The 27,834-nt window shown below is 43.7% G+C and overlaps 1 protein-coding gene across 4 annotated transcripts in view; it reads left to right on the forward strand.

The window, feature by feature from the left end:
• The window catches only part of LOC109892921 (rho guanine nucleotide exchange factor 12-like), a 133,822-nt gene that overhangs the window by 88,452 nt on the left and 17,536 nt on the right, over positions 1-27,834 (forward strand). For all 4 annotated transcript variants that reach the window (XM_031826816.1, XM_031826815.1, XM_031826814.1 and 1 more), the window contains 17 exons: positions 1,467-1,565; positions 3,218-3,260; positions 3,450-3,555; positions 5,208-5,345; positions 6,522-6,554; positions 9,778-9,892; positions 10,279-10,384; positions 16,054-16,275; positions 17,347-17,500; positions 18,732-18,767; positions 19,746-19,903; positions 21,563-21,709; positions 21,901-21,986; positions 22,740-22,865; positions 23,686-23,800; positions 26,346-26,446; positions 27,065-27,142. In XM_031826816.1, coding sequence (XP_031682676.1) covers positions 1,467-1,565; positions 3,218-3,260; positions 3,450-3,555; positions 5,208-5,345; positions 6,522-6,554; positions 9,778-9,892; positions 10,279-10,384; positions 16,054-16,275; positions 17,347-17,500; positions 18,732-18,767; positions 19,746-19,903; positions 21,563-21,709; positions 21,901-21,986; positions 22,740-22,865; positions 23,686-23,800; positions 26,346-26,446; positions 27,065-27,142 — 1,863 coding nt within the window. The remainder of the gene's footprint in view (positions 1-1,466; positions 1,566-3,217; positions 3,261-3,449; positions 3,556-5,207; positions 5,346-6,521; positions 6,555-9,777; positions 9,893-10,278; positions 10,385-16,053; positions 16,276-17,346; positions 17,501-18,731; positions 18,768-19,745; positions 19,904-21,562; positions 21,710-21,900; positions 21,987-22,739; positions 22,866-23,685; positions 23,801-26,345; positions 26,447-27,064; positions 27,143-27,834) is intronic.

Consider the following 27,834-nt stretch of genomic DNA (forward strand, 5'->3'; position numbering starts at 1 on the left):
TGCAGACAACATTACTTCCGAGAGAGTTTTAATCTATATTCTTTGTAGCTGTCAGAGGCTGGCACCAAGATAGCATTGAATGAGCTGTATTCCGCCATAAGCAAACAAGAAAACGCTCACCCAGAGGCGGTGCTCCTAGTAGCTGGGGACTTTAATGCAGGGAAACTTAAATCAGTTTTACCTCATTTCTATCAACATGTTAAATGTGCAACCAGAGGGAAAAGAACTCTGGACCACCTATACTCCACACACAGATATGCATAGAAAGCTCTCCCAAAAATTAAAGCAGGAAGCACCAATGACTAGATCAATAAAAAAGTGGTCAGATGAAGCAGATGCTAAGCTACAGGACTGTTTTGCTAGCGCAGACTGGAATATGTTCCGGGATTCCTCCAATGGCATTGAGGAGTACACCACATCTGTCATTGGCTTCATCAATAAGTGCATCGATGATGTCGTCCCCACAGTGACCATACGTACCTACCCCAACCAGTGCATCCACACTGAGCTAAAGGCTGGAGCTGCCGCTTTCAAGGAGCGGGACTCTAACCCGGAAGCTATTAAGAAATCCCGCTATGCCCTCAGACGAACCATCAAACAGGCAAAGCGTCAATACAGGACTAAGGACGTGTGCAGAAAGTAGCCCATCTGTCGATAGCACCTGCTAAATTCAGGGCATCAATGTTGTTGAGAAAAGTAGCAACTTTTGTGGGTCTCAATGGCTAATGTTATGTCTTTCAAAAACGGCTTGGTAGAAAGGACTGTCACACATACTTAACAGCTCACATTATAGACAGAAGCGAGCTACATGTCCAGCCCATCCATTATCTCAGCCAATCATCGCTAACGGGAAGGTTCCTGGCTTTTTCCGTGGCTAAACCAACTAGGCTCATAATTTAACAATTGTATTTGTATTTATGGATGGAATACAAGTTTTTTTATTAAGTCACATGACAGGCATTCCTGCATAAAAACGCATTTTGATTAAAAAAATATGTATGTTCAAATATCGCTCCTGTGAAGTAGTGATGTGCGCCATATGCCTAGTTTCCTGAAACGAGTCACATATTTCGCCATGGAGTATGTTCTAATTGGCCAATGAAGTGCCTAGCTTCGACACACCCACAACTTGTTTATTCATCACAACCCAGCCCTTTCACCGCAACGGCAGCAAGTGCACCGAAAATTGTAATAGTGAAAATGGCTAAAATATTTCTGACACAGTGTTACTGCCTGCGCTTAGATTTACCATTGTGTTAGGTTTGTTCAAATAGAGCCCTAGGTGTTCAAAATTCTGGTAACTGTCCCAAAATAAAATGAAAAATAAAATGAAAATCCAGAAAATATGGTGACATTTTGCATCCCTAATAAACAATATCGCAGTTACTCTCTAGCACTTTGGTGGTTTGACCCAAGAAGGCATTGGTCAGTATTTAAGACCTAACGTTGTCCTTGTCCTCTCCTAGCTGTGCTACCTTTACGCCGACCTGTACAAGCAGACCAACTCCAAAGAGACCAGACGGATCTTCATGGATTTCTATACTTTCTTTATGGACCGAGCAGCGGTAAGACACACATGTACACATACATTATGTGGGAGCACACGCAAAGGCACGCGTGGACGCATGCAATTACACATGCATACAAACACACTAGCGGTTAGAGAGGCGAGCCTGCAACCAGAAGGTTGCCCGTTCGAATCTCTGGATCCGACGGGGAAAATCTGGCAGGAGATGAGCTGGCAACTGGAGGGTTGCTGGTATCAAACCCTAGATGTCATTGCCTGCCGTTGTGCCCTTAAGCAACACACTTAACGTCCCACAGCGACAGCTCCCCCGCACCTATGATTTTCTGGACAAAATGTTCAAATGACATCAGTTTGACCGGTTGTAAGGAAATAGAAAGCTGTGAAAACGACCCAACATGTTCTGATAAGATTTAAGTTTGGCTTGGATGCATATTTTATGTGTGGTTGAAATACCATCAGCTGCTAATAAAGATGGCACCTCTACAGACGGCATCTAACTGCGCATTCACATTTTCTCAAGACGCTGAAAGAAAGAAATCATATTTCTCCACTGCTGTTCGAGAGTACATTTTATTTGCCTACATTTAGTATATAATTTTACTGCAAGAAACGCTTACTTCTGTAGGATCCTGAGTGGCGTAGCGGTCACTGCTCGAGGCATCATGTAAATAAGAATTTGTTCTTAACTGACTTGCCTAGTTAAATGAAGGTTCAATCAAATAAAAATATTAACAATATGTTAGAGGTTATAGACCTACAATCAGTGTCCTGACTTCATTTTCCATTTAACCGATCTGAACAGTAGGCTATAGTTTCCTTGATGGACTTCTAGTAGGCCTATGGCACATGTCTTCTGACTGTCGAATTTGTACAGCACCTCACAATCATCACACATAACATAGCCGGCAATGCTATCATCCTCTTTTACCACTTCACCAAATATTTTCAAAACATTCTTTTTCTGGCCCTTCCTTCACTTTATTTTCAACTCTTCATTTCACAGCTTTTCTCTTATTCAAGTAAAGACAAAGTTATTTTTTAGCCGCCGTGGATTGACGTTAACTTTTTCTGCCTGTTTCCAAAAGTATTTGGCAATTGGCTTGCAGGCTATTTGATGCACGTACTGTTAGGCCCTAAATCTTAGGCTTATGCACTGGTACCAGATAGCGTCACATAATTAAAGAAATGTAGCCTACAGATATAAATTGCATAAGAATGATACATTTATGGACTTTTTTAAGGTATTGTTTTCTCTTTATTCAACCCGCCAGCCAGCCACCCACCCTTCATCCACACAGTATTTCATAGCCCTAAACCCGCCCCGCGGATATAACCGCAGGGACGGCGGGTTATGAGTCAACCCGCACATTACTAGCGTGTGTGAATTAAAAACCCAGCACCATCCATCAGATCCTCTTTTCTGCTCTTCTGTCTTCTCTCCAGTCTTCCTTATGTTGCTTGAGGAATCTTTGTCCACTTAGGTGTGAGTGTGTCTGGAGAGCCAAGTTCCTTTACTAACGGTGTGCTTCTGCTGATCTGCAAGATGCTTAGTATTCTGTTAAATGTACAGTCTTTATCTGCTATGCTGGAGGCAAAGGAAATTATATTTGTGTTTGTTGGGATTGAATTGCTGAAAGTCTCTATTCTTTTTTTTTTGGGGTTAGATATTTGACTCTTTTTCCCTTGCAGAATCTGAAAGTAGCTGTGCCTGAGTCTATTGCCTCTGAACTAGGTAAGCTGTTTCAACCCTTTTTGTTTTCACATAATCCTTTCAGGTCTTGTATAAGTTTAGCAACAGTTATAGCAATACAGTTGTGTATCGTCTAGTGTAATTGATTAGAACATTTCCAAAAAAGGAAATGTGTGTGTGTGTGTGTGTGTGTGTGTGTGTGTGTGCTAACATGCTGTTGTGTGTTCCCAGATCGGCGGAGACCTGAGCTGATCCCAGAGGAGCTACACAGACAGTACACACAGCTGCTACAGGACACACTGCTACCAGACATCCAGGGGAACCTAGAGGACTTCAGGTCACACACACACACGAATCTAGACAGACACATGTACACCAGTGGCGGTCAGTGCCGTTTAAGATGAGGGAAGACATTTTCTTTTCATGAGCATGGCCTTATTTCTATTACAGCATATTGGATGACTGTCATTCATATTCAAATCAAATCAGACTTTGTCACATGAGCCGAATACAAGAAGAGTAGACTTTAAAGTGAAATGCTTACTTACAAGCCCTTAACCAACCATGCAGTTCAAGAAGATGAGGTCATTTTTACATGTAGGTGGGGGTGAAGTGACTATGCATAGATAATAAATAATTATAATAATACATTCCATTCACCCAGTTTAATGTAACAGCAATAGGTTTAGGCTACAACATGATACTAACATTTTTCCTCTACCCATCATGAGGTTGCTACAACTTAGCCTATGAATGAAAGTTTACAACATAGGTGCACACAGGTCGTGAGACAAATTTGAGGTGAGAGCCAGTGACACATGGACAGACAGTGAAATTCAATACCACCTTGCACATTCTTGCCTACAACTAGCTGATATAGGATGTAATCATTAGTCCAACAGTTGCAAATGAGAGTTTCTATTGGACAAATACAAGTGTTTTATTCACATTTTGTTCTGTTTAAGAATTATTTTTTCAATAGCTTCGGCAGATTGAATACACCCCTGATCACGCGTAAACACAGTCATATTGTATTCCTTCTCGCATCTATGTGCTCTCCTCCTCTCACCTCTTCCCTTCACTTGTGGACTTCAATGCACACCACATCAGCTGTATGTGACCAGGCCAAACCACTACACACAGCCTACATCGTTGTCACCATATTAGCTAAAGTAACGTCAACCTGCTACAATCAGGCAGTAAGCAGTTACTACGGCGTAAAACTTGAAGCTTACCTTGACCTCATAGCCAGCTAGCTAACATAGCATCCCTCTGTTTGAGCAGGGTGATTCAGTAGGCTGAACTAGCTAGCTGCATTTGCTAGCTAAGTAAGTGAAAATGAAAAAAATGACATCTCTATATATTTCTCTCTTGCTTCTCCTTCATTTTGGAAGAAATGCATTTGTTTAAAACTGTTCAACTATTGTCTTTCTCTCTGAGTCAACTACTCACCACATTGTATGCACTGCAGTGCTAGCTAGCTGTAGCTTATGCTTTCAGTTCAAGATTAATTCTCTGATCCTTTGATTGGGTGAACAACATGTCAGTTCATGCTGCAAGACTCATAATTACTGTATAAGTCTATGAAAAGGGGTGAACACCATGAGCCTCCTAGGTTTTGTATTGAAGTCAATGTACCCAGAGGAGGACGGAAGCTAGCTGTCCTCCGACTACACCACAGTGCTACCCTACAGAGTGCTGTTGTGGCTACTGTTGATCTTCTTTTCAAAATAGTTTGTTTTAATAAATTATTTGTTGATGTGATGATATTTAGTATATTTACAAACCCACACACACACCATAAATGCACACTACAAACACACACGTGCAAACACTCACTTCTCAAAGATGATGTGCACATAATTAATGCATGGATTAATAATTTGTGTGTGTGTGTGTGTGTGTGTGTGTGTGCGCATTCGTATCCGTCTGTGTGTCTGCCTGTTTTTGTCTATTCATTTGTGTGTGTCTGCCTGTATGTGTCTACAGGCAAAAGCGCAGCATGGGTCTGACCTTGGCAGAGGGGGAGCTGTCTAAACTGGACACAGAGAGGGTGAGAGACCGCGTGGCGCTGGATAGAGAACGCTCCTGTGCTGAACACATCATCTCCAAGATAGAGGACGTCTTGTAAGTCTCTCAAATACATGCATACACACACAGGGACAGAAACACACACACACACATACAGAGACACAGATGTTACAAGCATCATCAAGATTATTGAATGACAACATGGCACAAGAGTACGGTCGTAGAAAGCTGTTGTCTCTGTTTTCCACTTTGAGATAGACAGGAGGCGAGTGTAGTGTACAATTGCTCATTCTTTCTTACACACATATTATTTGTCACACACACACACATGCCACAGTAGCATGAAGTTATCAGCTCGATAAGGATTATCTAGTCTGGTAATGGCATAAGGTGTAGGTTAGAGTACAAAAGTGTGTTGTTTCCAGTTACACAGACACGCACAGCCATTCTGGTGGTTATTTCCAGGTCAGTGAGTGCTTGCGTGTCTCTGTTCTCCGGGCCTCAAACACTCTGAACTGGACAGATTACAGGGCTGTAGATAGATAGGATAGCCTTTTGAAACTGGCTTTTGGGGTGTTTTTTGATAAGAGAAAAATACTCAGTCGCTGAATCTACTTACTGTAGTGAGTTTGAATAGTAGAATACACCAGGTTCAATTTCAAAATTTGTTTGTGCATCAGCAGTTTTTCTCTTGTTATGTCATTCACTGAAAGTCACTCAATTAGCCCATGTCAGCATGTCAGCACAGCCCCAAAAAATGGAGACTTGTAAGTTAGTCTAGCCAGCGATCTAAACTTGATAATCATGGTTGAATTACTGACTGGGGGCCCCTGTTGATTTTGTTAGCCACTCTCACTCAGATATCACATTAAAAACTGCAAACATTTCTCTCCATCCTATTGAAAAATGTGAAGACTTGCAGGAAACTTTTTTTCTCTCTGCTGTCAAGAGGGGGGCCATTTAAAATGTTGGCCCCCTCAACAAAATTTCCCTTAGCGCCCCAAAACGTCTAGGGCCAGCTCTGACTGCATATGCGGTTATGGATGTGGGTACGCAGACCCGCGAGCCACTGCGGCCCCTCATGATGAGTTCAGATTTTTTTGTGGCCCCCACCCCTATCAAAGTTGCCCATCCCTGACATAAACCCATAGGCTAATGGAACTGTATTACCATTGCACCAGCAGACTTCACATCTTTTTGTAGCATAAGGGAAGCTGTGTGTGGTTTGTGTGTGAGTGTCAGTTCACCCTGTGTGTGTTTTTATCCTTCCAGGCTGACGTCACAGCCCACAGAAGAGGAGAAGTGGTAAGAAGTGGGATTTTTCTATGTTCCATCTAACTAGAACCACATGATGTCAGAATAAGACTTGACAGGTCTGCTGTCATGCTAGAGTTTACTCTAGACAGTGGAAGTAGCAGTGTTGATTGTTGAATGAATTCAAGTGAGTGTGTGTTGTCATACAGGGGTTGTAGCAGGGTTGGGGCGGCAGGTAGCCTAACAGTTAAGAGCGTTGGGCCAGTAACTGAAAGGTAGATGGTTCGAATCCCTGAGCCAACTAGGTGAAAAATCGATCAATGTGCCCTTGAGAAAGTCACTTAATCTAAATTGCTCCTGTAAATCGCTCTGGATAAGAGTTTCTGCTAAATGACTACAATGTGAATGTATGTGTTCAATTACTCGTGAAGGTCAAGGTGAATCACACCTACTTTATCTGGGCCAGTATTCTCTGAGTAGGAATGCTGATCTAAGATAATTTCGCCTCTTTTGGATAATAATGAATATTATTATATTGACCGGGGACCTGATCCTAGATCAGCACCCCATACTATCAGATGCTTTGTGAATGCGGGCCCTGTTCTGAAGTTAAAGTGTATTGGAATCATGTTCTCTGATACTTGGTTTAATACTCTATTCAGTGATTTTTAGCGAGCTGGACACAGTCAAGAAACTGTATGAATACAGGTCCTTATAATTTCTACATAGTTTCAATTTGGTTTTAGTCATTTTAAAGTATATTGAGTTCCATGAATTCCATCAGCATGTTGTGTATCCATCCTGTGAGAAAAGTTGTTGGCGTGGCACAGGTTACTTTTGCCCAAAAGTATTGCGCTATATATGGAATAGGGTGCCATTTGGGATGCATCCTGAGAGTCTGCTATCAGTGGTTATCATAGAGTCCTCTCACTCTATCTGCTGGAGATCTGTGGTACTACACACTCAGTTAGGCCTGAGTCTTGTTCATTAGGCACCAAGTGGAAGAGAACTGACTGAAATGGCAAGGGACTACCTGGTCTTCTCCAATGCAAAAATACAATTTTATTTTTCGGTTGCACTCCCTTATGAACTCGACCCTGTTCTGAGATAATTAATCGTATTGAAGAATACGGTGATAGTAAAAACTGATCAGGTCAGGTTTGAAGAAACATGTCTTAACCTTTTCATTAGATTTTCCCCAAATGTTCTTCTAGTGATTGATAACGTGTCATATTATGACTGTTTTCAAAGAGCCTTGAGAGACCTTTATTTATCATGAGACTTTCTTTTAAAAAGTATAATTATTATTCCAGTTAATCAATATGATGGTTGAATGAGTGTAAATGATTTCATATTATTAAGATCAAGACTGCTGTACTGGACCTTTAATGTTAATTGAAAGTGTATTTATGGTAATGTTAACAGTTAATTAAAGACATGTTCCAGAACTTTGGCGAGTATTTTTTAAACCTCCCGCTTCGGGCTGGATGTGTCAATGTGTAGTTAATACATGCAGAATTATTGTCTTACTTCAATTAGCCACAAAATCCCAAGTTTCAAAGCAACTGTTTTTCTTGAAAATGTGCTGCACCATTTTCCCCCATGTGGGCCAGCCCCCTAGCAATTTGAGTTCAACCAATGAGCTTCAGCCCCTCGCCATTAGAGTGAGTAGCAAGATACACATGATGCACCAGCAGCAGAACAAGAGAGAGAGCAATGACAGTGCACAAAAACACATTTGTAGATATTTGTATGAACATAACAATAATCAACAACTGAGACATAAACTGAACAAGATCCACAGACATGTGACCAACATAAATGGAATAATGTGTCCCTGAACAAAGGTGGGGTAAAAATCAAAAGTAACAGTCAGTATCTGGTGTGGCCACCAGCTGCATTAAGCACTGCAGTGCATCATCTCCTCATGGACTGCACCATATTTTCCAGTTCTTGCTGTGAAATGTTACCCCACTCTTCCACCAAAGCACCTGCAAGTTCCCGGACATTTCTGAAGGGAATGGACCCCCTCACCTTCCGATCCAGCAGGTCCCAGACGTGCTCAATGGGATTGAGATCCTGGCTCATCGCTGGCCATGGCAGAACACTGATATTCCTGTCTTGCAGGAAATCACGCACAGAACAAGCAGTATGGCTGGTGGCATTGTCATGCTGGAGGTTCATGTCAGAATGAGCCTGCAGGAAGGGTACCACATGAGGGAGGAGGATGTCTTCCCTGTAACGCCGGCATTGAGATTGCCTGCAATGACACCAAGCTCAGTCCGTTGATGCCGTAACACACGGCCCCAGACTATGACGGACCCTCCACCTCCAAATTGATCCCACTCCAGAGTACAGACCTCGGTGTAACGCTCATTCCTTCAACGGTAAACGCAAATCTGACCATCATCCCCGGTGAGACAAAACCGTAACTCGTCAATGAAGAGCACTTGTTGCCAGTCCTGTCTGGTCCAGCGACGGTGGGCTTGTGCCCATAGACAACGTTGTTGCTGGTGATGTCTGGTGAGGACCTGCCTTACAACAGGCCTACAAGCCCTCAGTCCAGCCTTTCTCAACTTATTGCAGACAGTCTGAGCACTGACGGAGGGATTGTGCGTACCTGATGTAACTCGGGCAGTTGTTGTTGCCATCCTGCACCTATCCCGCAGGTGTGATGTTCGAATGTACAGATCCTGTGCAAGTGTTGTTACACGTGGTCTGCCACTGCGAGGACGATCAGCTGTCCGTCTTGTCTCCCTGTAGCACTGTCTTAGGCGTCTCACAGTACAGACATTGCAATTTATTGCCCTGGCCACATCTGCAGTCCTCATGCCTCCTTGCAGCATGCCTAAGGCACATTCACACAGATGAGCAGGGACACTGGGCATCTTTCTTTTGGTATTTTTCAGAGTCAGTAGAAAGGCCTCTTTAGTGTCCTAAGTTTTCATAACTGTGACCTTAATTGCCTACCGTCTGTAAGCTGTTAGTGTCTTAATGACCGTTCCACGGGTGCATGTTCATTAATTAAAGCATAGGAAACAGTGTTTCAACCCTTTACAATGAAGATCTGTGAAGTTATTTAGATTTTTACAAATTATCTTTAAAAGACGGGGTCCTGAAAAAGGGACGTTTCTTTTTTTGCTGAGTTTGTGACCTAGTACGCAATTTTCTAAAACCACTTTTGGCTCGTGAGCGCTACTTTCAGAACTAGTGGCTAAAAAGTATACAAAAGTACCAGAGAATCCTTTTAATAGTGTATTGTGTTGTGTTCCAGCACTACTATGCAGTATGTTATCCTCACATATATGAAACACCTGGGAGTTAAAGTGAAGGAACCTCGTAGCCTAGAGCCCAAACGAGTCCGCATCAACTTCCTACCCAAGATCAAGGTACAACACACACACACACACATACACACACACACAGATGCATAAATTGATGTAGCATAAATCATTCTGTTTCTTCCCATGGTGGCACTGTTTTACTAACACTTCTTGGTGCAAGGTCTTTCTTGGTACCAAGCATGGTAACATTTTGGCCCACTTGTTAACAGCTTTCCAGGGCAGCATTCAGCAGGCCGCAATGTTGTGCAATGTTCAGATAGTAATATAGCATAGAACAAACATGTAGAATGTGTAATGTAGAATAAGGAATCACATCAGCTCTATTCATGACATGTCTATCTGCAACGTTCCACAACGTTTGCCTACTAAATTTGGCCCAACTTTAAATTCTCTGACTGTGTGGTTTGAATTTGTTTTGTTCTATGGAGCAGAAGAGCATCAAAACTGAGAAAGAGGGGGAGGATAAGGTGAAGAAGCCTCGTTTTCCCAGCATCCTCGGCCCTCCTCGTCGGCCCAGCCGTGTGGACTCCACTTCAAGTAAGTAGAAGCCTACAAAGTGCTCCCTCCTAGTGTGCAGCACCAGTGTGGAACATGGTTAGTTTGAGATGTGTAACAGGCTCTGTAGTGACGTAGTATATGAAGTTGAGATTTAATATTACTACTGAGCCTGAATACACTACTACTGAGCCTGAATCTCAAACTAATCATTGTAAAAAATAATAAGAAAAAACTATATCTTTTTTTGAGATTCTCAACGATTCCATTTCGATTCAGTCAATTCAGGAAGTAAACTGAAATGATGATTTTCCTCATAGAAAAGCATTGAGAAAGTTCTGCGTTTCAATTTGAGTTCACTTCCTGATTTTACTGAATTGAAACGTAATTGACCCAAACCCTGAGAGGAATCCACGTAAAAAGGCCACATTTGCTCTTTAAAATATTTGTCCTACAAGAAACAGTAATGTCGTAACGCAAATATGAAGACAATCTGCCAGCCTACCTAGACCATTATGTCTTGAAGTAAAAATATATATTTTTAAGATTTAGAAAAACAAGACCACATCCCTATGTCCCAATATCCCCACTAGTATACTTCTTAGCATGCATGGCCAATACATCACCAGTAGTATGGAAGTGTTGATATTTTAACTTAGTTCGGTGGAATGTGTCCTGGTATTGTACTGCTGACAGACGCCAGTGGTGTTGTTTCATCCAGCGCTGTAAAGAGATTGTGAACTTCCGCAGCAGGAAGTGCCTGTCTGGAGCTGTGTGAGTCAGCTCCCCATTACATTGTGCTTCTCCCACCATATATAGTCAGGTCCATAATTATTGTCACTCTTGATAAAGATTAGCAAAAAAATGCTGTTTAAATTAAATACAAATATTGAGCTATATTGTATGCTCTAAAAATTGGTATATTATTTTATTCTAATACAACTGCTCAGAGAAAGATTTTGTTTAACAAATAACAACGAATCTAAAAAAGATAGGGGTCCATTTTTGGCACTCCTGTTTTCAATACTTTTGCACCCTCTCCTTGCAAGAATAACAACACTGTGATTATTGTGGATAGTCAGGTTAATATAATAGTTAAAAACTTTTACATGCTTTGCAAGATCTCTAATAATCCTGTTTATGTGGACACATCTGAAATCCATCTATCTGATGGGACTTTTAATAAATGCAGAAAATCGGCAATCAAAATAAACGTTCTACAACAGTGACCATGTTATTTTTTTGTGAAAACTTTGATTCTGAGTTCAGACATAAAAGATTTATGTAAAACTATTTATAAGTTGCATACTTTCAGGCGGAAAGGTCAGAACCGGGAAGACTAGAAACAAAACTTGAAAACTTGAAGCACGCTGGTACGACCTGACAAGACCTAAATACACAGGGGATAATGGGGAAAAATGGGAGATACCTAGTGGGGGGTGGAGACAAGCACAAGACAGGTGAAACCGATCAGGGTGTAACAGTACCCCCCCCCCCCCTAAGTGCGCCACCTGGTGTCCAATCTGGACACATGCCTGGTTGACCGGGCTGCCGACGGTGGAACTCCGTGATGAGGGCTGGGTCCAGGATATTCAAAGCGGAGACCCAGCACCTCTCCTCCGGGCCATACCCCTCCCAGTCAACCAGGAACTGGAATCCCCTGCCCCCAGTTTGAACACTCAGGAGGCACCTCACCGTGTATGCTGGATGGTCGATCCAACGTCGATGAGACAGGGGAGAGGGTTGGGCCTGGAAACAGACAAAGGGCTGTGAGACAGAGGTTTATTCCTAGACGCATGAAAAGTGGGAAGTATACAGAGGGTGCGGGGCAACAGAAGACGAACAACAGAAGGGCTAAGGATTTTAGAGATAGGGAAAGGGCTGATAAAACAGGGGGGAGAGTTTATGGGACTCCACCCAGAGGTGTAAATCCTGAGTGGAACGCCATGCCCTCTGCCCGAGACAATAACGGGGAGCAGGGGTCCGATGGCGGCCCACCTGTCACCGATACCTGGAGGTGGTCTTGAGAAGAGCGGACTGGGCTCTCTTCCAGGTAGGGTGACAGCAGTGGACAAACATCTGGGCAGAGGGTATGCTGACTTCTTCCTCTTGCTCAGGGAAGAGCGGGAGCTGATATCCCAAGAAACACTCAAAGGCGAGAGACCAGTGGCAGAGCAGGGAATGGTGTTGTGGCCATATTCCACCCACACAAATTGCTGGCTCCGGGTGGTGGGGTTGGCGGAGATGAGGCAACGATGAGCCATCTCCAGGCCCTGATTTGACTCGCTCTGACTGACCGGAATACAGGCTGGCCGACGACCCAATGAGGGTGCAGAACGCCTTCCAGGACCGGGACGAAAAATGAGTATGGCGACCATGTCGACCGGAAGTGCATGGATCCGGAATACATGCTGCACAATGAGCAGGGCCATCTACTTGGCTAAGGGTAACTTGGGCATAGAAATAAAATGGGCGGCTTTGGAAAACCTGTCCACCACCGTTAGGATGGTTGATTTTATTTTATTAGGATCTCTTTTAGTCCTCATTTTTGGACTAATCTTCCAAGAGTCCTTAAACATTAAAATACCATTTAGATACAATCACCTTTTCACATATAACACACTGTTACAGACATAATACACTTACATATTGTCCAGATAAATACTCGTAACAGTCTGAAAAGATAGATTGATTGGTGGTGTTGCCATCTGACGGAGGAAGACCAGTGACGAAGTCCAGGGATATATGGAACCAGGGTTGGTGAGGAACAGGGAGTGGTTGAAGGAGGCCAGCCGGAGCTTGCCGCAGAGTCTTATTCTGCTCACACACAGTGCAGGCAGCAACAAACTCGGAGACGTCAGGAACAATGGTGAGCCACCAAAAACGTTGTCGGACGAAAGCCATGGTCCGACGGGAGCAGGTAAGTCTAGAGGAATGTGCCCATTCTAGGACCAGGAAACGGGCAGAGTCCGGGACAAACATCCAGTTAGCCGGGCCCCCCTTACGGACCAGGCTCTCTATACCCCAGATGATTGCAACCGCTAGACAGGAGGTAGGGAGGATGGTCTCTGGGTCAGATGGTGTAGCAGGGGGGCTATACGTGCGTGAGAGCGCGTCAGGCTTCACAATCTTGGGCCCAGGGCAGTAGGAGAGTAAAATTAAAACAAGTGAATAACAGGGCCCATCGAGCCTGCCTTGAGTTGAGTTGCTTGGCAGTTCGGATATATTCCATGGTCAGACCACACTAAGAATGGATGTTCCGCCCCTCTAACAGGTGCCAACACTCCTCCAACGCCGTCCTAACTGTGAGTAGTTCTTGACTTCACATGTCATAGTTCCTCTCAGCGGGGTTAAGACGATAGGAAAGGAAAGCAGTCTTGGGCAGGACGCGGACAGGATGGCCCCCACTCTGACATCCAAGGCGTAGCCCTCCACCACGAACTGACGGGACGGGTCCGGATGGATTAAGATGGGAGCTGTAGTGAATTGGGGTACAAAAACACCAGGTCAGGTGCTGGAGACCACGTGAACAGAACCTTGGGAGAGGTGAGTTCTGAGAGGCCGGAAGCCAGGGTGCTGTAACCCCGGACGAAGCGGCAGTAGCAATTAGCAAACCCAAGGAAACATTGCAGCTGCATTCTGGATGTGGGTTGAGGCCAATCCACCACCGCTCTCACCTTGTCAGAATTATTTGAATATTGCCTGCAGTGATGAGGTAGCAAGGAGATGCTGGAGCGATGGAATTCACAATTCTCTGCTTTCACAAAACGCTGGTTCTCCAGGAGACCCTGGAGGACGTGCTCTTGAGCTGAATGGGGGAGAAACGATGTCGTTGTGGTAGACTCATACGAACCGGTTAAACATGTCACGGAGCACATTCTTGACCAGGGCCTGGAACACTGTGGGAGTGTTGGTCAGTCTGAATGGCATCACAAGGTACTCGTAGTGCCCGCTAGCAGTGTTAAAGGCTGTCTTCCATTCATCTCCTTCCCGTATCGGAACCAGATGGTTGACGTTCCGAAGGTCCAACTTCGAGAAGATGGTCACCCTCCGGAGAGGCTCGAAAGCCGAGGAGATGAGTGGTAGCGGGTAACATTTTGTAACCGGGATGTCATTAAGGCCATGGTAGTCGATAGGTGGGCACAGAGTTTTGTCCTTCTCCACAAAGAAGAACCCTGTGCCGGCGGGGGAAGCAGATGGACGAATACTCCCTGCAGCAAGAGTCCTCAATTTACCCTTCCATCGTTTTGGTCTCCGGACCCGATAGGGAATAAAGCCACCCTCAAGGTAGTGTTGTGTCCGAGAGAAGGTCGATAGCACAGTCGTAGGGTCGATGCGGAGGAAGAGATGTGGCGCGAGCCTTGTTGAAAACCTCCCGGAGGTCCTGGTACTCTGCGGGAACGGCATAGATATCTGAGGCTTTTTCCACGGCCACAGGAAGACGTCCCTGGGCAGGATGCGCCGACTTCAGACAATGCACATGGCAGAACGGGCTTCAACCCATGATAGAAAAAGTAGCCCAGTCGATCAGGGGATTGTGCCTCTGGATCCCTGAAAACCCCCAAACCACGGGTACATGAGGAGATTGAATGAGCAGGAACTGCGTAGACTCTGTGATTACCTGACACTCGCAGGTTGATAGGAACCGTATTATGGGTGACTCTGCCAATAAGAGCGCCCATCCAGCGCTCTGGCATCCATGGGAATGGAGAGGGGTTGTGTGAAGATTCCCAGCTCCGACACCAGGGTAGCATCCCAGAGTCAATGAGCACCCAAAGAAATTTGAACTGGTCACCCCACAGCAGGATGGCATGGAGAGGAGTACGAGGCTCACAGGGAACTCGGGTGAAATCAGATTCTCCCGGTAGGTCGAGGGCAGACAGAGGTTCGTAATCCAGGTCAGAGTCAGGCAGGTACAGGACGACAGGTAGGCTCAGAACCGGGAAGACTAGAAACAAAACTTGAGAACAGGAAAATGGGAAACACGCTGGTATGACCTGACAAGACAAACTGACAACAGACAAACAGAAAATCCAGGTTTAAATACACAGGATAATGGGGAAAAATGGGAGACACCTGGTGGGGGGTGGAGACAAGCACAAGACAGGTGAAACAGGTCATGGTGTGACAATACAGAATCTTTCCAGATCCTTGATATCCTTTATCTTCTCTTATGGACTGGCTGCTTCAATTCAAACCACAGGTTTTCAATGGGGTTCAGTGGAAGCAAAATGGCTCTAACATAAAAGATCCACCACTATATTGTACTGTAGGTATGAGGTACTTTTCTGATGTTTTTCAACACCAAACCCATCATTGGTGTTTGTGGCCAAAGAGCTCTATTTTCATGTCCTCTGACCATAGCACAGGTACCAATCCAAGTGTCAATGACATTTATCAAACTCCAGGAGGTGGTATGGTCAGATGACATGAAAATAGAGCTCTTTGGCCACAAACACCAGTGATGGGTTTGGTGTTGAAAAACAGAAGCATATGCAGGAAAGTACCTCATATGTACGATAAAATATGGTGGTGGATCTTTTAAGGTATGGCGCTATTTGGCTTCCACTGGTCCTGGGGCCATTATTAAGGTCAATGGCATCATTAACTGTATTACCATGGATTTCCCATGGCTATGTGAGCTACAGTAGAGACTGTAGTTTATTTTAATGCGGGCATGTCTGTTTGTTTGCGTGTGTGTGTGTGTGTAGTCGGCAAGGCCATAGAGATGAACAAGCAGCGGGGCCCTCAGAAGCAGCTCTCCCAGCCCATCTTAAGCATCCCTGATCTCCCAGAATCCTTGGCCCGCGGCTGCCAATCAAGGGATCCAGGCTCGGATGTGGCAACCCACCCCTCGGCCTTCATCGCATCACCCCCACACAGTGCCCCAGCCAGCCAGGGCTCCGACCCCATGGGATGCGATTCTGACTCGGGTAGGGACCCCTTGTCTCTTCCCCATGCTTTTCCTCCTTACTCTCTCTTCCTATTTGCCTTTTCCTCTCCAATTTCTCAAATAATGATAGAAGGTAAAGGATTATGTTATAGCACTGTAGTGCTTTTCCAAGTGCTCCAATTGCTATATATTTGAGGGGCGGACTCGCCTCATCCAATATCAACTCTCTCCCTCCATGTCTTGCTTCCATCTGGCTTCCTCTCTATATTTCCATGCACCACCCCACCCTCTCTCTCCCACGCTGTTTGTTTGCCTTTGTTCTGTGGTCCACTTCCCTCCTCTCCGACAAGTTTGCTCCCTGGCCTTTTGTTGTCAGGACTTCATTACACTGGTTTAGCCTGTCTTACAGTCGCCCAGCCTTCTGGAAAATAATTGCCTTCTTTGGTTTCTTCTTGTTTATTCCTAATTGGGGGGCGGCCTTCTTGTCCGCATGTCGTCTTTGTCTGCATATGATCTGTCGAAACAACCCCTCTCTATTTTAGTTTTGAACGTCTTGCTATATGTCGTGCGGATATTCTTTCTTGCACTGCTTTTCGACTAAAGGGGATCTCGATTTTTGAGCTTGTTCCATCACACGATAAGACAATGAACACAGCGTAAATGTGGACTAACGTGCTTCTCTTCAATGGAGATCTTGTTTGACCTTCCGAATGAAGAAACTTCTGTGAGCCTTCGCCGTATTACTTAGGACCGTATTGCCTCCTGTTGGACTTATGTGGACTAAAGTGGAGTAAAATATAACTTTATTAATTCACATGGAGAGGAACATTCACCCTGGTAGAATTGAATAGAATTTTATTAATCCACTTGGGGAGGGACATTACCCCTTTACCTTTGGATTATTGTTCTAATGTGGGGACCTCCCTCTGCGGCCATATCAAGTGTCTGAGTAGGACTGTTGATTTAGGATCAGTCTTTTCTTTTAGATCACAACGGAAATAAGATTACAGGGCCTGTTGGGACCAGATTGTAGATCAGCACTCTTACTCAGAGATTATTTTTACATACAGCCCCTGACCTCTCCTCTCCTCCTTTGTTCTCTCCTCTCCAGGTCTCACTCCCTCCTCCGCCCTGCCCAGACTGAGCTCTGACTGGCTCCACTCGGACGACACCCAGAACAGGATGGCCCACCCAACCAGCACCCACTTTGACTTCAGCCCCTGCACCCTGGACCAATTGCAGGAGGAGGAGCGTGAGAGTGACGGGTAAGGGCGGGCACACTGTCATGGTGTCGGGTTGGATTCAAACTATTGCCGACTACGTGGTGCTAACTGTTAGACCACACATGCCACATGGTTTATACACTTTTGAGAGTGTCTCTCTTACTATAACACACTTCAGTGTAAAACACACAGCTAGGTATTGATTAGACTTTGGGAAATATACAACTTAAATATGGAGACGAATTCAGGCTAATGGGGCCATTGAAGTCAATTGACTCAATGAGCCTATTTCTTTAGCACTTTTTTAAAACTAAACTATGAGGTAAGCGAGAACATAAATCAATGTATTTTACAACCAATGCAACAAAAAAAAGTTAACAAATTGTATGATGATAATTTCTATGCTTGCATTGGCGTTTACCCCCCCTCAAAAATCATATTTTTTACATAGTGAGGTTATAGTAAGATAGGCTTATTGACTTGGTGACAGCACCTTTCCATATGATGTGCTAGTTACTTAGCCTACATGACCATTGAGAAGTACACCACGTAGAAATACAGAGGGCAGATCTGCTGTAATCAAATGTGATGGTTTCGTCAATACATAGTGAATGTCTAATCTGTTTAAGGGTTGAGAAACTCTAATCTATACCATCCTTTCATCTTGAACAGTTTATCTAATCAGAGTCAGGACTGTCTTCTGGGTCAACACAAATCTATGCTAAGTCTACAAACCAAATGGAATCCCATTCCCTATATAGTCAAAAGTAGTTCACTAAATAGGGAATATGGTGCCATTTGGGACACACACTAAATCTCATGCTGGATGAATTGCATGATCACTAAAATATTGGTCTGAGGAAGGAGCAAGCTTTCCCAGAAAAATCCTTCCAAGGCAGAATGTTTTGCTGATGTGTTGGTCCACTGCCAAGCTCATTTGTTATCATCCGACATGACCGGTCGACAGCAAAGTCTGCTGTCTCACAGTCTCATTCGGCCATTGTGCCGGGATACCCAGCCCATACCCAGCCGTCGTACTCAGAGCCATATCTGTTCTACTACAGCACTCAGTGACATACTGAAGACTGGAGCCATTGAAATCCCTTTCTTTGTCTCTGATCATTCATTACCTTATTGAAACTCATTGAAATAATATGTCCTCTTATGGTGTATTGTTTGGAGATGGGGAGTTCTCCAATCTATGCCTTAGGACCTCCGGGATTTGGGCTCGGTAGAAAGTGTGTTGACGGGGACTGTGATCTTCTCTCTCCAGAGTTCCAGAGGGAGGCACACCCAAACCAGCCCGGAGGTGAGTCTTTTTTTACTTTTATTTGTGTTGTTGTCTATTTCATGTGATGTTCTTTACAGACCTGGGTTCAAATAGTATTTGAACCCAGGTAATCGTTGCAGTTGCGCTAGTTTGACTGTTCCATTGGTCAATTTAGCCAGGCAAGCTCAATCAAGTACGGATAAAGAATTTTAAATTATTTCAAATAGTATTTGAATCCAGGTCTGTTTATTTTATTTAGATCTTTTTTTGGTCTCTGTAGTCGTATGAAGGTTTGGCATGAATGAGAACTGGTTTTCCTCAGTTGTTCTGTGGCATCAGCTATTCAAAGGGTTTGCGTTTCCCACACAATTTAATTAACTGAATCAGTGGTGCTTGATTAATCATCATTTAATGTGATTAAACTTGATTTATTTAACCTTTAGTTAACGAGGCAAGTCAGTTAAGAACAAACTCTTATTTACAAGGCGGCCTACCCCGACCAAACCCTCCCCTAACGCTGGGCCAATTGTGAGCCACCCTATGGGACTCCCGATCACGGCCGGTTGTGATACAGCCCGGGATCGAACCAGGGTCTGTAGTGACGCCTCTAGCACTGAGTTGCAGTGCCTTAGACTGCTGCGCCACTCGGGAGCCTCTTAACTCTGGCGAAATCTTTGAATAGAATTGATTGAGTTACTAGTCCACATCTCTCAACCTATTATTAAAGGCTTGACATCTGCACTTAGTAACTTGGTAACTTTCCCAATTAATCACACATTGATTTCAATCGGAGACTTGCGCTTTAATGTTGTTTAAATGGCCCCAGGGCCATGTTCATTAGGTAAAGGTAAATAAAACCAACCAGAAGAAGACTGACTGAAACAGGGAGGGAATACCTGAACTCTTATCCATTAAGAAATGCTTGTTTTCATTTTCCGTTGAAAAAATGTTGCCACTGCATGCCCTAATGAACACAATCCAGGTGTCATCATCAGCGACTTGTTGTTCTCATGTCAGGATGCAGGGTTTAGGCTGTCCAGATGTGCCGAATGAGGACGACCTGGGGAATGAGATCGAGTGCAAGCAGGACTCTCCCAACTGGCAGACGCTAGTCAGCCGAGAGGTCCTGGCAGGCCTGACACCACAGGAGATCAAGAGACAGGAAGTCATCAACGGTGAGGCCGGTGACCATTTTTCTTTCACATAATGTACAGCTGCCTGGGAATCAATCATACAGATAGAGTAGTTTCATGCTATCAGTCTGCTGAAGATAGATTTGTTGAATATTGCAAGTAGTTTCATGTTAGCTGTTAAGAGACATGGTTATTGAGATGGCAAGTATGATGTGCTGGATTAGAATTTGTTCTCTATATTTTCATGCATAGCTTTATATCCTAGCTGCCCCAGCCTGACCTAATTAGTTATTTGAGTTTGTGTCCATGACCAAGGCTACTGTGTCCATTCAAGTGGTGAACTTTTTTACTATGAGTATCAGTGATTGTAGATCCGCTAGCTAAACAACAAGCCACTAAAGTTTGTGTGATGTTTTCGTAGAAAAGTGTCCAAATTCGTCAACGTATGTTGAATAGATCCTGATATACCATGGGATTTGCAGGCCTCAATCCCAAAAGAAAATCTTGTTTCCAACTCATTGTCTTAAGTCAGATGAGGTCACGTTAGAATGATGCCATCTATTGGGAAGAAGATGGGTTCCACCTAGTTTATGACCATAGAGATACATCTAAGTGACAATGCCTTCAAAGCCGGGGTTTGGAGGATATATTGGCACGGATATTGCAAACCGTGCCAATATATCCTCTAAACACCGGCTTCGAGGGCATTATCACTGTTATACAATGGGTTACCAACATATTCCAATAATGATTGATAACCTAATGACATATTTTCATAAACTTTATTTTTATGAATTTATTCATACTATTTCATCCTTCCTCAACATATAGTCCCAAAACAAATCTAAGGTTGCTACCCAAGCCGGCTGGTCGTTTGTTCTATTAGTTCTGCATCTATGGACGCGGCCCAGTCATTCGTTCGAAATGTTCCATTGCCATACTGGCTGGCAACGTTCTAATCCTTTGCTTGCTAGCTAGCCAACAACGGCTAACTTAGTCACGCCAAACAGTGCAGAAAGAATAACAACAGTAGCTGCATTTGTTTAAGCTGTTTTCAAGTTACATTTATTTGGATACATCGATAGCAATAAGCTAATGAGGAACAATTTCGCCTGGCATAGAAAATGTGCTCTCTCGTTAGAACACTGTTGTTCAGAGGAGTTCGCCTCTGAACAACACAATAACTTCAAACTGAAGCTGGAAAGAATCCAAACTAGCTGCACTTCGTTTGACCTTTTTTCAATTGACATTTCTTTGTATATATCCATAAAAATGATGCCAGCTCATTCATGATTTCGAATGGCTGAGACACTCTGCCCGCCTCTCTCTTCCGACCCCTACACGTTCATTGAAACAATGTTGCAAATGTCAGAGACAGACAGCAAGGTTTATACAAATCTCTGCTGTTGAAAACTAAATGTTAGTCTTAAAGAAATGTGAAATATTGTCTAGATGCTTTTTATAGTGGAGATCAAGTTTATAACTTCCCTGCCTGGGCTGATGAAATAGTGGATTGTGCAGTCAGATGGAACAGAGGAAATAAGCATTTTAACATCATGGATTTAGGATTACGATTAGACACACCCGTTGTATAAAATACACTAGTGGCTGATGTCATAGGCCTGCATAGCTTTAGAATGTGCTGACAGCAGTCTTGTTCTGTTTAATTCTTTGGGTCTGACTTTGTGCGTGTCTCCACAGAGCTGTTCTACACAGAGCGAGCCCACCTGAGGATGTTGAAGGTTCTGGATAACGTGTTCTACCAGAAACTTACCCGAGACAGCATCCTGCCTCCTGGAGACATTAAACACATCTTTACTAACCTAGAGGAGATTGTCCAGCTACATGGTACGCTGTGTGTATGTCAGTGTCGGTTAAAGTCTTCTCTCAGGGCTAATCCCAACTTCCATTTTCACTTCCTAAATCATTGATATGGACCTATTCCCAAACAGATGTATAATTTTCCCTGACTTTTTATGTTGTGCATATCCAATCCTTGCTATCTCATCTCATGTAATCGCTTTTCTCTTCCCCTCTAGTGTCGATAACAGAACAGGTGACAGTCATTCGGAAGAAGAACGAGACGTCAGTGATAGACCTGATAGGAGACGATTTACTAGCTTGGGTAAGAAAAGACTCAACTTGCATCCTAAATGGCACCCTATTCCCTTTTATAGTGCATTACATTTGACCAGAGCCCTATGGGCCATTTGGTACAAACTTTCCGTCACTGCAGGAAAGGAGAGGGGGGAGTATTACTGTACATCCCATTGGGATAACATTGTTGTGTGTGTGTGTGTGCGCGTGTCATTTTCTGTGTACGTGTGTGTGTTTGTCTGTCCATGCCCGTGCGTGTGTTTGTCTTTGTGTCCCTCCATGCGTACGGGGGTGTCCGTGTCCCTCCGTGCGTACGGGTGTGTCCATGTCCCTCTGTGCGTACGGGTGTGTCCATGTCCCTCTGTGCGTACGGGTGTGTCCATGTCCCTCTGTGCGTACGGGTGTCTCCATGTCCCTCTGTGCGTACGGGTGTGTCCATGTCCCTCTGTGCGTACGGGTGTGTCCATGTCCCTCTGTGCGTACGGGTGTGTCCATGTCCCTCTGTGCGTACGGGTGTGTCCATGTCCCTCTGTGCGTACGGGTGTGTCCATGTCCCTCTGTGCGTACGGGTGTGTCCATGTCCCTCCGTGCGTACGGGTGTGTCCATGTCCCTCCGTGCGTACGGGTGTGTCCATGTCCCTCCGTGCGTACCGGTGTGTCCATGTCCCTCTGTGCGTACCGGTGTGTCCATGTCCCTCCGTGCGTACGGGTGTGTCCATGTCCCTCCGTGCATATGTGTTTTTGCACATGCTACCATGTCCTTCTGTGTGTGCATGTGTAGTTCAGTGATGGCGAGGAGGAGAAGATCAAGCGGGCGGTGGGCACCTTCTGCAGTAACCAGCCCTTCGCCCTGGAACTCATCAAGACCCGGCAGAAGAAGGACCAGCGCTTCACCTCCTTTATGCAGGTACGACAATATACTTAACTATACTATATTGTACTGTACTAGTCATGGGTTGCATGTTGCGTCACAATTTTGTTGTGAAGGTTGTCTTGAGGACTGGACTTTCTACTCAATGCTTTCATAATTGCTGCTAATTTAGATTTTGTCTGAAGTGCATCATAGTGGCTTGGACACACAATTCGATTTCTATAGGAAGCTAAACATTTGTAGAAAAAAAATGACTATTGTCATCATTGCGTTGTCGTCAGATTGACTTTAGATGTAGTATAACGTTAGCTAGATAGGTAAGATTGAGGGGAAAGCACCGGATTTTAGCTAGCTAACTTTTCTATTGAGAATGACAATATTATTTAAATTAAATTTGACGACATCCTAATATTATTTTTTTGTTTCCTACTAACTATTCACCTACTTTAGCAATGTCATCGTATTTCCAAGCCAATATAGTGTAATTTAGACTAAACAATCATTAGCCCCATGGATGAGCCGTCTTAAGAATGTTCATAACAATGACGTGAGGTGCAACCCATGAATACCAAACTATATACTATGCTTTTCTAAACTATGGTATGTTATACTATACAATACTTTATTATACTGTACTAATGTAGTGCAATATACAGTATTATACTATACTGCACTACACATTGCAATTCAATATAGAACAATACAACGTTATTCACTCCCTCAAGCGCGACTTAGAGGGCATCATCGTAACCAAACAAGCTCAGTTATAGATGGGGAGATTCAAGACATGGATGAACTGAGGTGATCTGGAGTGAGTGACTGTAATATTGACTCGGGTGTGTGTCTCTTCCCGAAGGAGGCTGAGAGCAACCGTCTGTGTCGCAGACTCCAGCTGAAGGATATCATTCCAGTGGAGATGCAGAGGCTGACCAAGTATCCACTGCTGCTGGAGAGCATAGCCAAGTACACAGGTACAGTAGACAGACACCACTATAAAACACTGTCTGTCCACACAACTATTAAAAATGGAGACTTGGGCCTGAAAATAATTTGGAATAAGTTGTATCTCTCTTCTTCTGAGTCTACCTGTTGGAAGATAAGTATTGCATTTCTTTATGGTTGATTGAAGAGGGGTGTATTTCCAAGCCCTATGATCTTCTAATATTTAATAACATTACTGAACTAAAGGAAAGCCTTTTTCAATGGCAGTACTGCAGATTTAGCTACTCAAACTTTTACAACCAGAGATTGTAAAATCTGAAGAAGAAATTATTCTGAAGATTAGGCTATAAATGAAGCCGGCATCATCATCCCATCCCTTCACATTCTTGGTCTTGTAGTGCACTTATTTGGCCCACTCCATAAGACTGTATTGCACTTATTTGCAGGCCCAGCTCCAGGGTGACATGCCTGAGGAGGCATTTTAAATCCATGGAAGAGCACAACTACTAGTATTGCTTTAGCGCCTTAATAACACAAGGTGGGTTAGTCCTACTACTGTTCAAATATACAAAATGTATCTAAACTGTAGCCGTTCACATCAACAACTGTCGCTTTATATAATAACAAAAGAAAGATACAGTATGCACCCCACTACGACATGTGTACCCGAAATGCAACCATAGCTGCATTAGGCCTACACATAATTTGCGCCTACCAACACGCACAGATCAACTCGAAAGGGTGAGCACCACTAGCTTGTCAAATATTCTTACAGGCTTCATCGCTTAAACTTCAATAATTAGAACTATAGGCTTTGTTTCTGTCGATTTTGACACACGACGCAATGAGCGTAACCAAGCCGCCACTTCTCCAGGGGCACAATATTTTCTGTGTGGGAGAGTTTCAGTAAGGAAAACTAAATCAAACTAAATCAAAATAAGTGCATATTCTATAGTAATGGCTGATGTGAAATGTCCTACATGGCAGTAGCTAATTTGCAGTGGTATAAAGTACTTAAGTAAAAATATTTGAAAGTACTACTTAAGTAGTTTCTTGGTATCTGTACTTTACTATTTATATTTTTGAATTTATTTTACTTTTACTTCACTACATTCCTAAAGATTTTTTAAAACTTTTTATTCCATAAATTTTTCCTGACACCCAAAAGTACTTAACTGGATATAGGAAAATTGTTAATTTCACACACTTACCAAGAGAACATCCCCGGTCATCCCTACTGCCTCTGATCTGGCCGACTCACTAAACACAAATGCTTTGTTTGCAAATTATCTCTGAGCTTTGGAGTGTGCCCCTGGCTATCTGTAAATTAACAAAAACAAATAAGGTATAGTTTTACTTTTGTACACAAGAAAACACGCAATGTTGAAGAAAAGCCCACGGAGACTGGTAGCCCAAGATGCGCTCATTAAAACAGCACACACCATAACCATTGATTCAGGACCATGGAAAGAAGGCTTACCACCAGTCAGTGCGATGAAAGGATAACGTTGGATGCACTGCCAATTTCATCGTCACCACAGAGCACAACCGAAACACTACATTGGTCATTGTCCCTATACCCATCAAATAACAAAATCTGTATATCTATCAATAGCCATTAGACCCACAAACGCAAGCAATGACATTAAGAATCAGAGATAAATCTAAAAGATGCATTGAAGTAAAAAGCAAACATCTAAAACTGTGACATAAAAAATATCTGCCAAACAAACAGTAGGCGTACATGAGGGAAAATCAATTAATTCATAATTCTGGCACGGAGGCCCATAAAGGTTGTAGCTTACCATTTACACAAGTTGCAGCCTCCTCCATGTTGTGTTTAAACTCGTGAATTTTCTGATTCCATTTTCATTCCTGGCGAAATGTACTTGTCAGGCCCTCTATCAAATGCCAGCTAGACAAGCTGGGCTTTTCGTTGATGTAACATTCTGTGTTCACTGAATACGTTCTTCAGAGCGGAGAAGGAATTTTCGCACATTGCTCTAGATGTCCCAAATGTTTATCCAAATCCATGTTCCAGTGACAACAGCACAGTCGGAATTGCTGACAAAGGCCCACCGTAACTTTGAAGAGCACTGAGTGGGACTGTGGTTACGATTTCACTTTGCAAGAATCAATAAACTGCTTCCACTGGTTCAGTTTTGGTTAGATCCAACAGGTCGTCAGGTGCTAGTGGCTGGAGTAACGGAGGTGCAGGTGCTTGTTGTGTTGTCGCCCTCATCCTGCTGGTGCTAGGCCCTGGCTCTTCTCAATCTTGTTGGTCAGCAGGCAGCGTGGGGGATGAGTGGTATTAACACATTTGATCCCTTTCTGTGACAAAACAAAACGGTCAATTTGACCCCACCTTATGACAATCAGAATGCATTTTGGGATTTAAACTACAAAATATTACATATCCCCACTCCCTCCCCCTTTCTCAGGTCATGAGCGCACACTGGGCATAGCCTCTGTCCTGGTCTGCACTACTGGCAGGTCCGACAAAGTACATTGGCAAAACCAGGCATCCGATCCATAAGACTGATATCATCAGTTTGTGATTTTTTTTCCTGACAGAGGATGCAGCGGAGAGGGACAAGGTGAAGAGGGCCGGGGAGTGCTGCAGGAAGATCCTCAACTATGTCAACCAGACAGTGAAAGAGGCAGAGAACAAACAGGTAACTGACTATGGAGAGGAGAACCACTGGGACTAGACACATGTCCACAGCTGAGCTACACCAACAGTTGTCATGTTGATGGTGGATATTAAATGAATCGGTGGAAAACTGTTTGACACTTGCAAGCAAAATTAATCGAAGCCAGTTCAGATGGGAAACTGATAAAGGGATTCAAACAACACTTCCTACCTTAATATGGCAGTCTATTTAAGTTGAGCAGTTGTGCACACATATCCTAGCTATGCGATTGGTTTGTCTTTTCTGCTTAATATTGCTGCTCCTGTAACTATTCCTGCCACCTGCTATGCGTTGTCTGTTTTCTGCTAGTCCACCACCACCCCAGCCTCAAATTGTATTCAAATGTTAATAATTGCTGTATTGCTCTGGCAGTGAGCTCACCTGAAGGAGCACAGCCTAACACCAAATGGGTTCTCTTCTATTTTATAGTAAATGCTTAAACAAATACATGAGTTTCCTGTGTAAACAGTATTCATGTAAAATATAGTAAACAGTGCATCTCTTATGCCTGCCACCTTTCTACCACAATATATCAGCGAAGGGACTGAATAGGTCCTGTCTAGCCAGTGCTGATAAGTGTGTGTGCTCCTCTCCCTACAGAGGTTAGAGGACTACCAAAGACGCCTGGACCTGTCCTCACTCAAACAGAGTGAGAACCCAATGATCTCAGAGTTCAAGGTGAGACTCAACTCCTCTATTCCTCCACTTGTCTCACCATTTATTTACATGCATGTACCTTTGTTTGGGAAGTTGATTAATGACATATGCTCATTGGCAACAACCCTAGTTGGCATACAGCTTTAGAAAGGTGCCTGTTCTGATTTGTGTGCTGGCGTGGTCTCTACGTGTACACGCGTGTCAGAGTTGTCAGCAGCATACCACCCTACATCCCACTGCTGGCTTGCTTCCGAAGCTAAGCAGGGTTGGTCCTTGTCAGTCCCTGGATGGGATACCAGATGTTGCTGAAAGTGGTGTTGGAGGGCCAGTAGGAGGCACTCTTTCCTCTGGTGAAAAGAAAATATCCTAATAGAGCCCACAGTGGAGGCCATAAAACCTAGCATTCAAATAGGGAAATGGTTCCAATAGTTTTTTCCCATAGGGGATATTAGAATCACTTAAAATAAGGGCTGTGTTTCGTGTAGGCTTACCCTGGCGTGACGTTTTGATAACCATGTAAATCTCTCTCGGACAAGTTGACTTTTATCAATATATTCCTCTCTATTTACTCTCAGATTTGAAACTGCTAATTAGCATCAAAGTAGACATCATGCAAGACTACAAATCCCTGCAAGCTCCTGCACATCATCTCTAGTTGACACCTTTGCTAACAGGTATTGTGCCAATTTAAAACTTCCACAAGATAGTTCACA

Source organism: Oncorhynchus kisutch, linkage group LG6, assembly GCF_002021735.2.
Source record: "Oncorhynchus kisutch isolate 150728-3 linkage group LG6, Okis_V2, whole genome shotgun sequence".
Classification (NCBI taxonomy): Eukaryota; Metazoa; Chordata; class Actinopteri; order Salmoniformes; family Salmonidae; genus Oncorhynchus; species Oncorhynchus kisutch.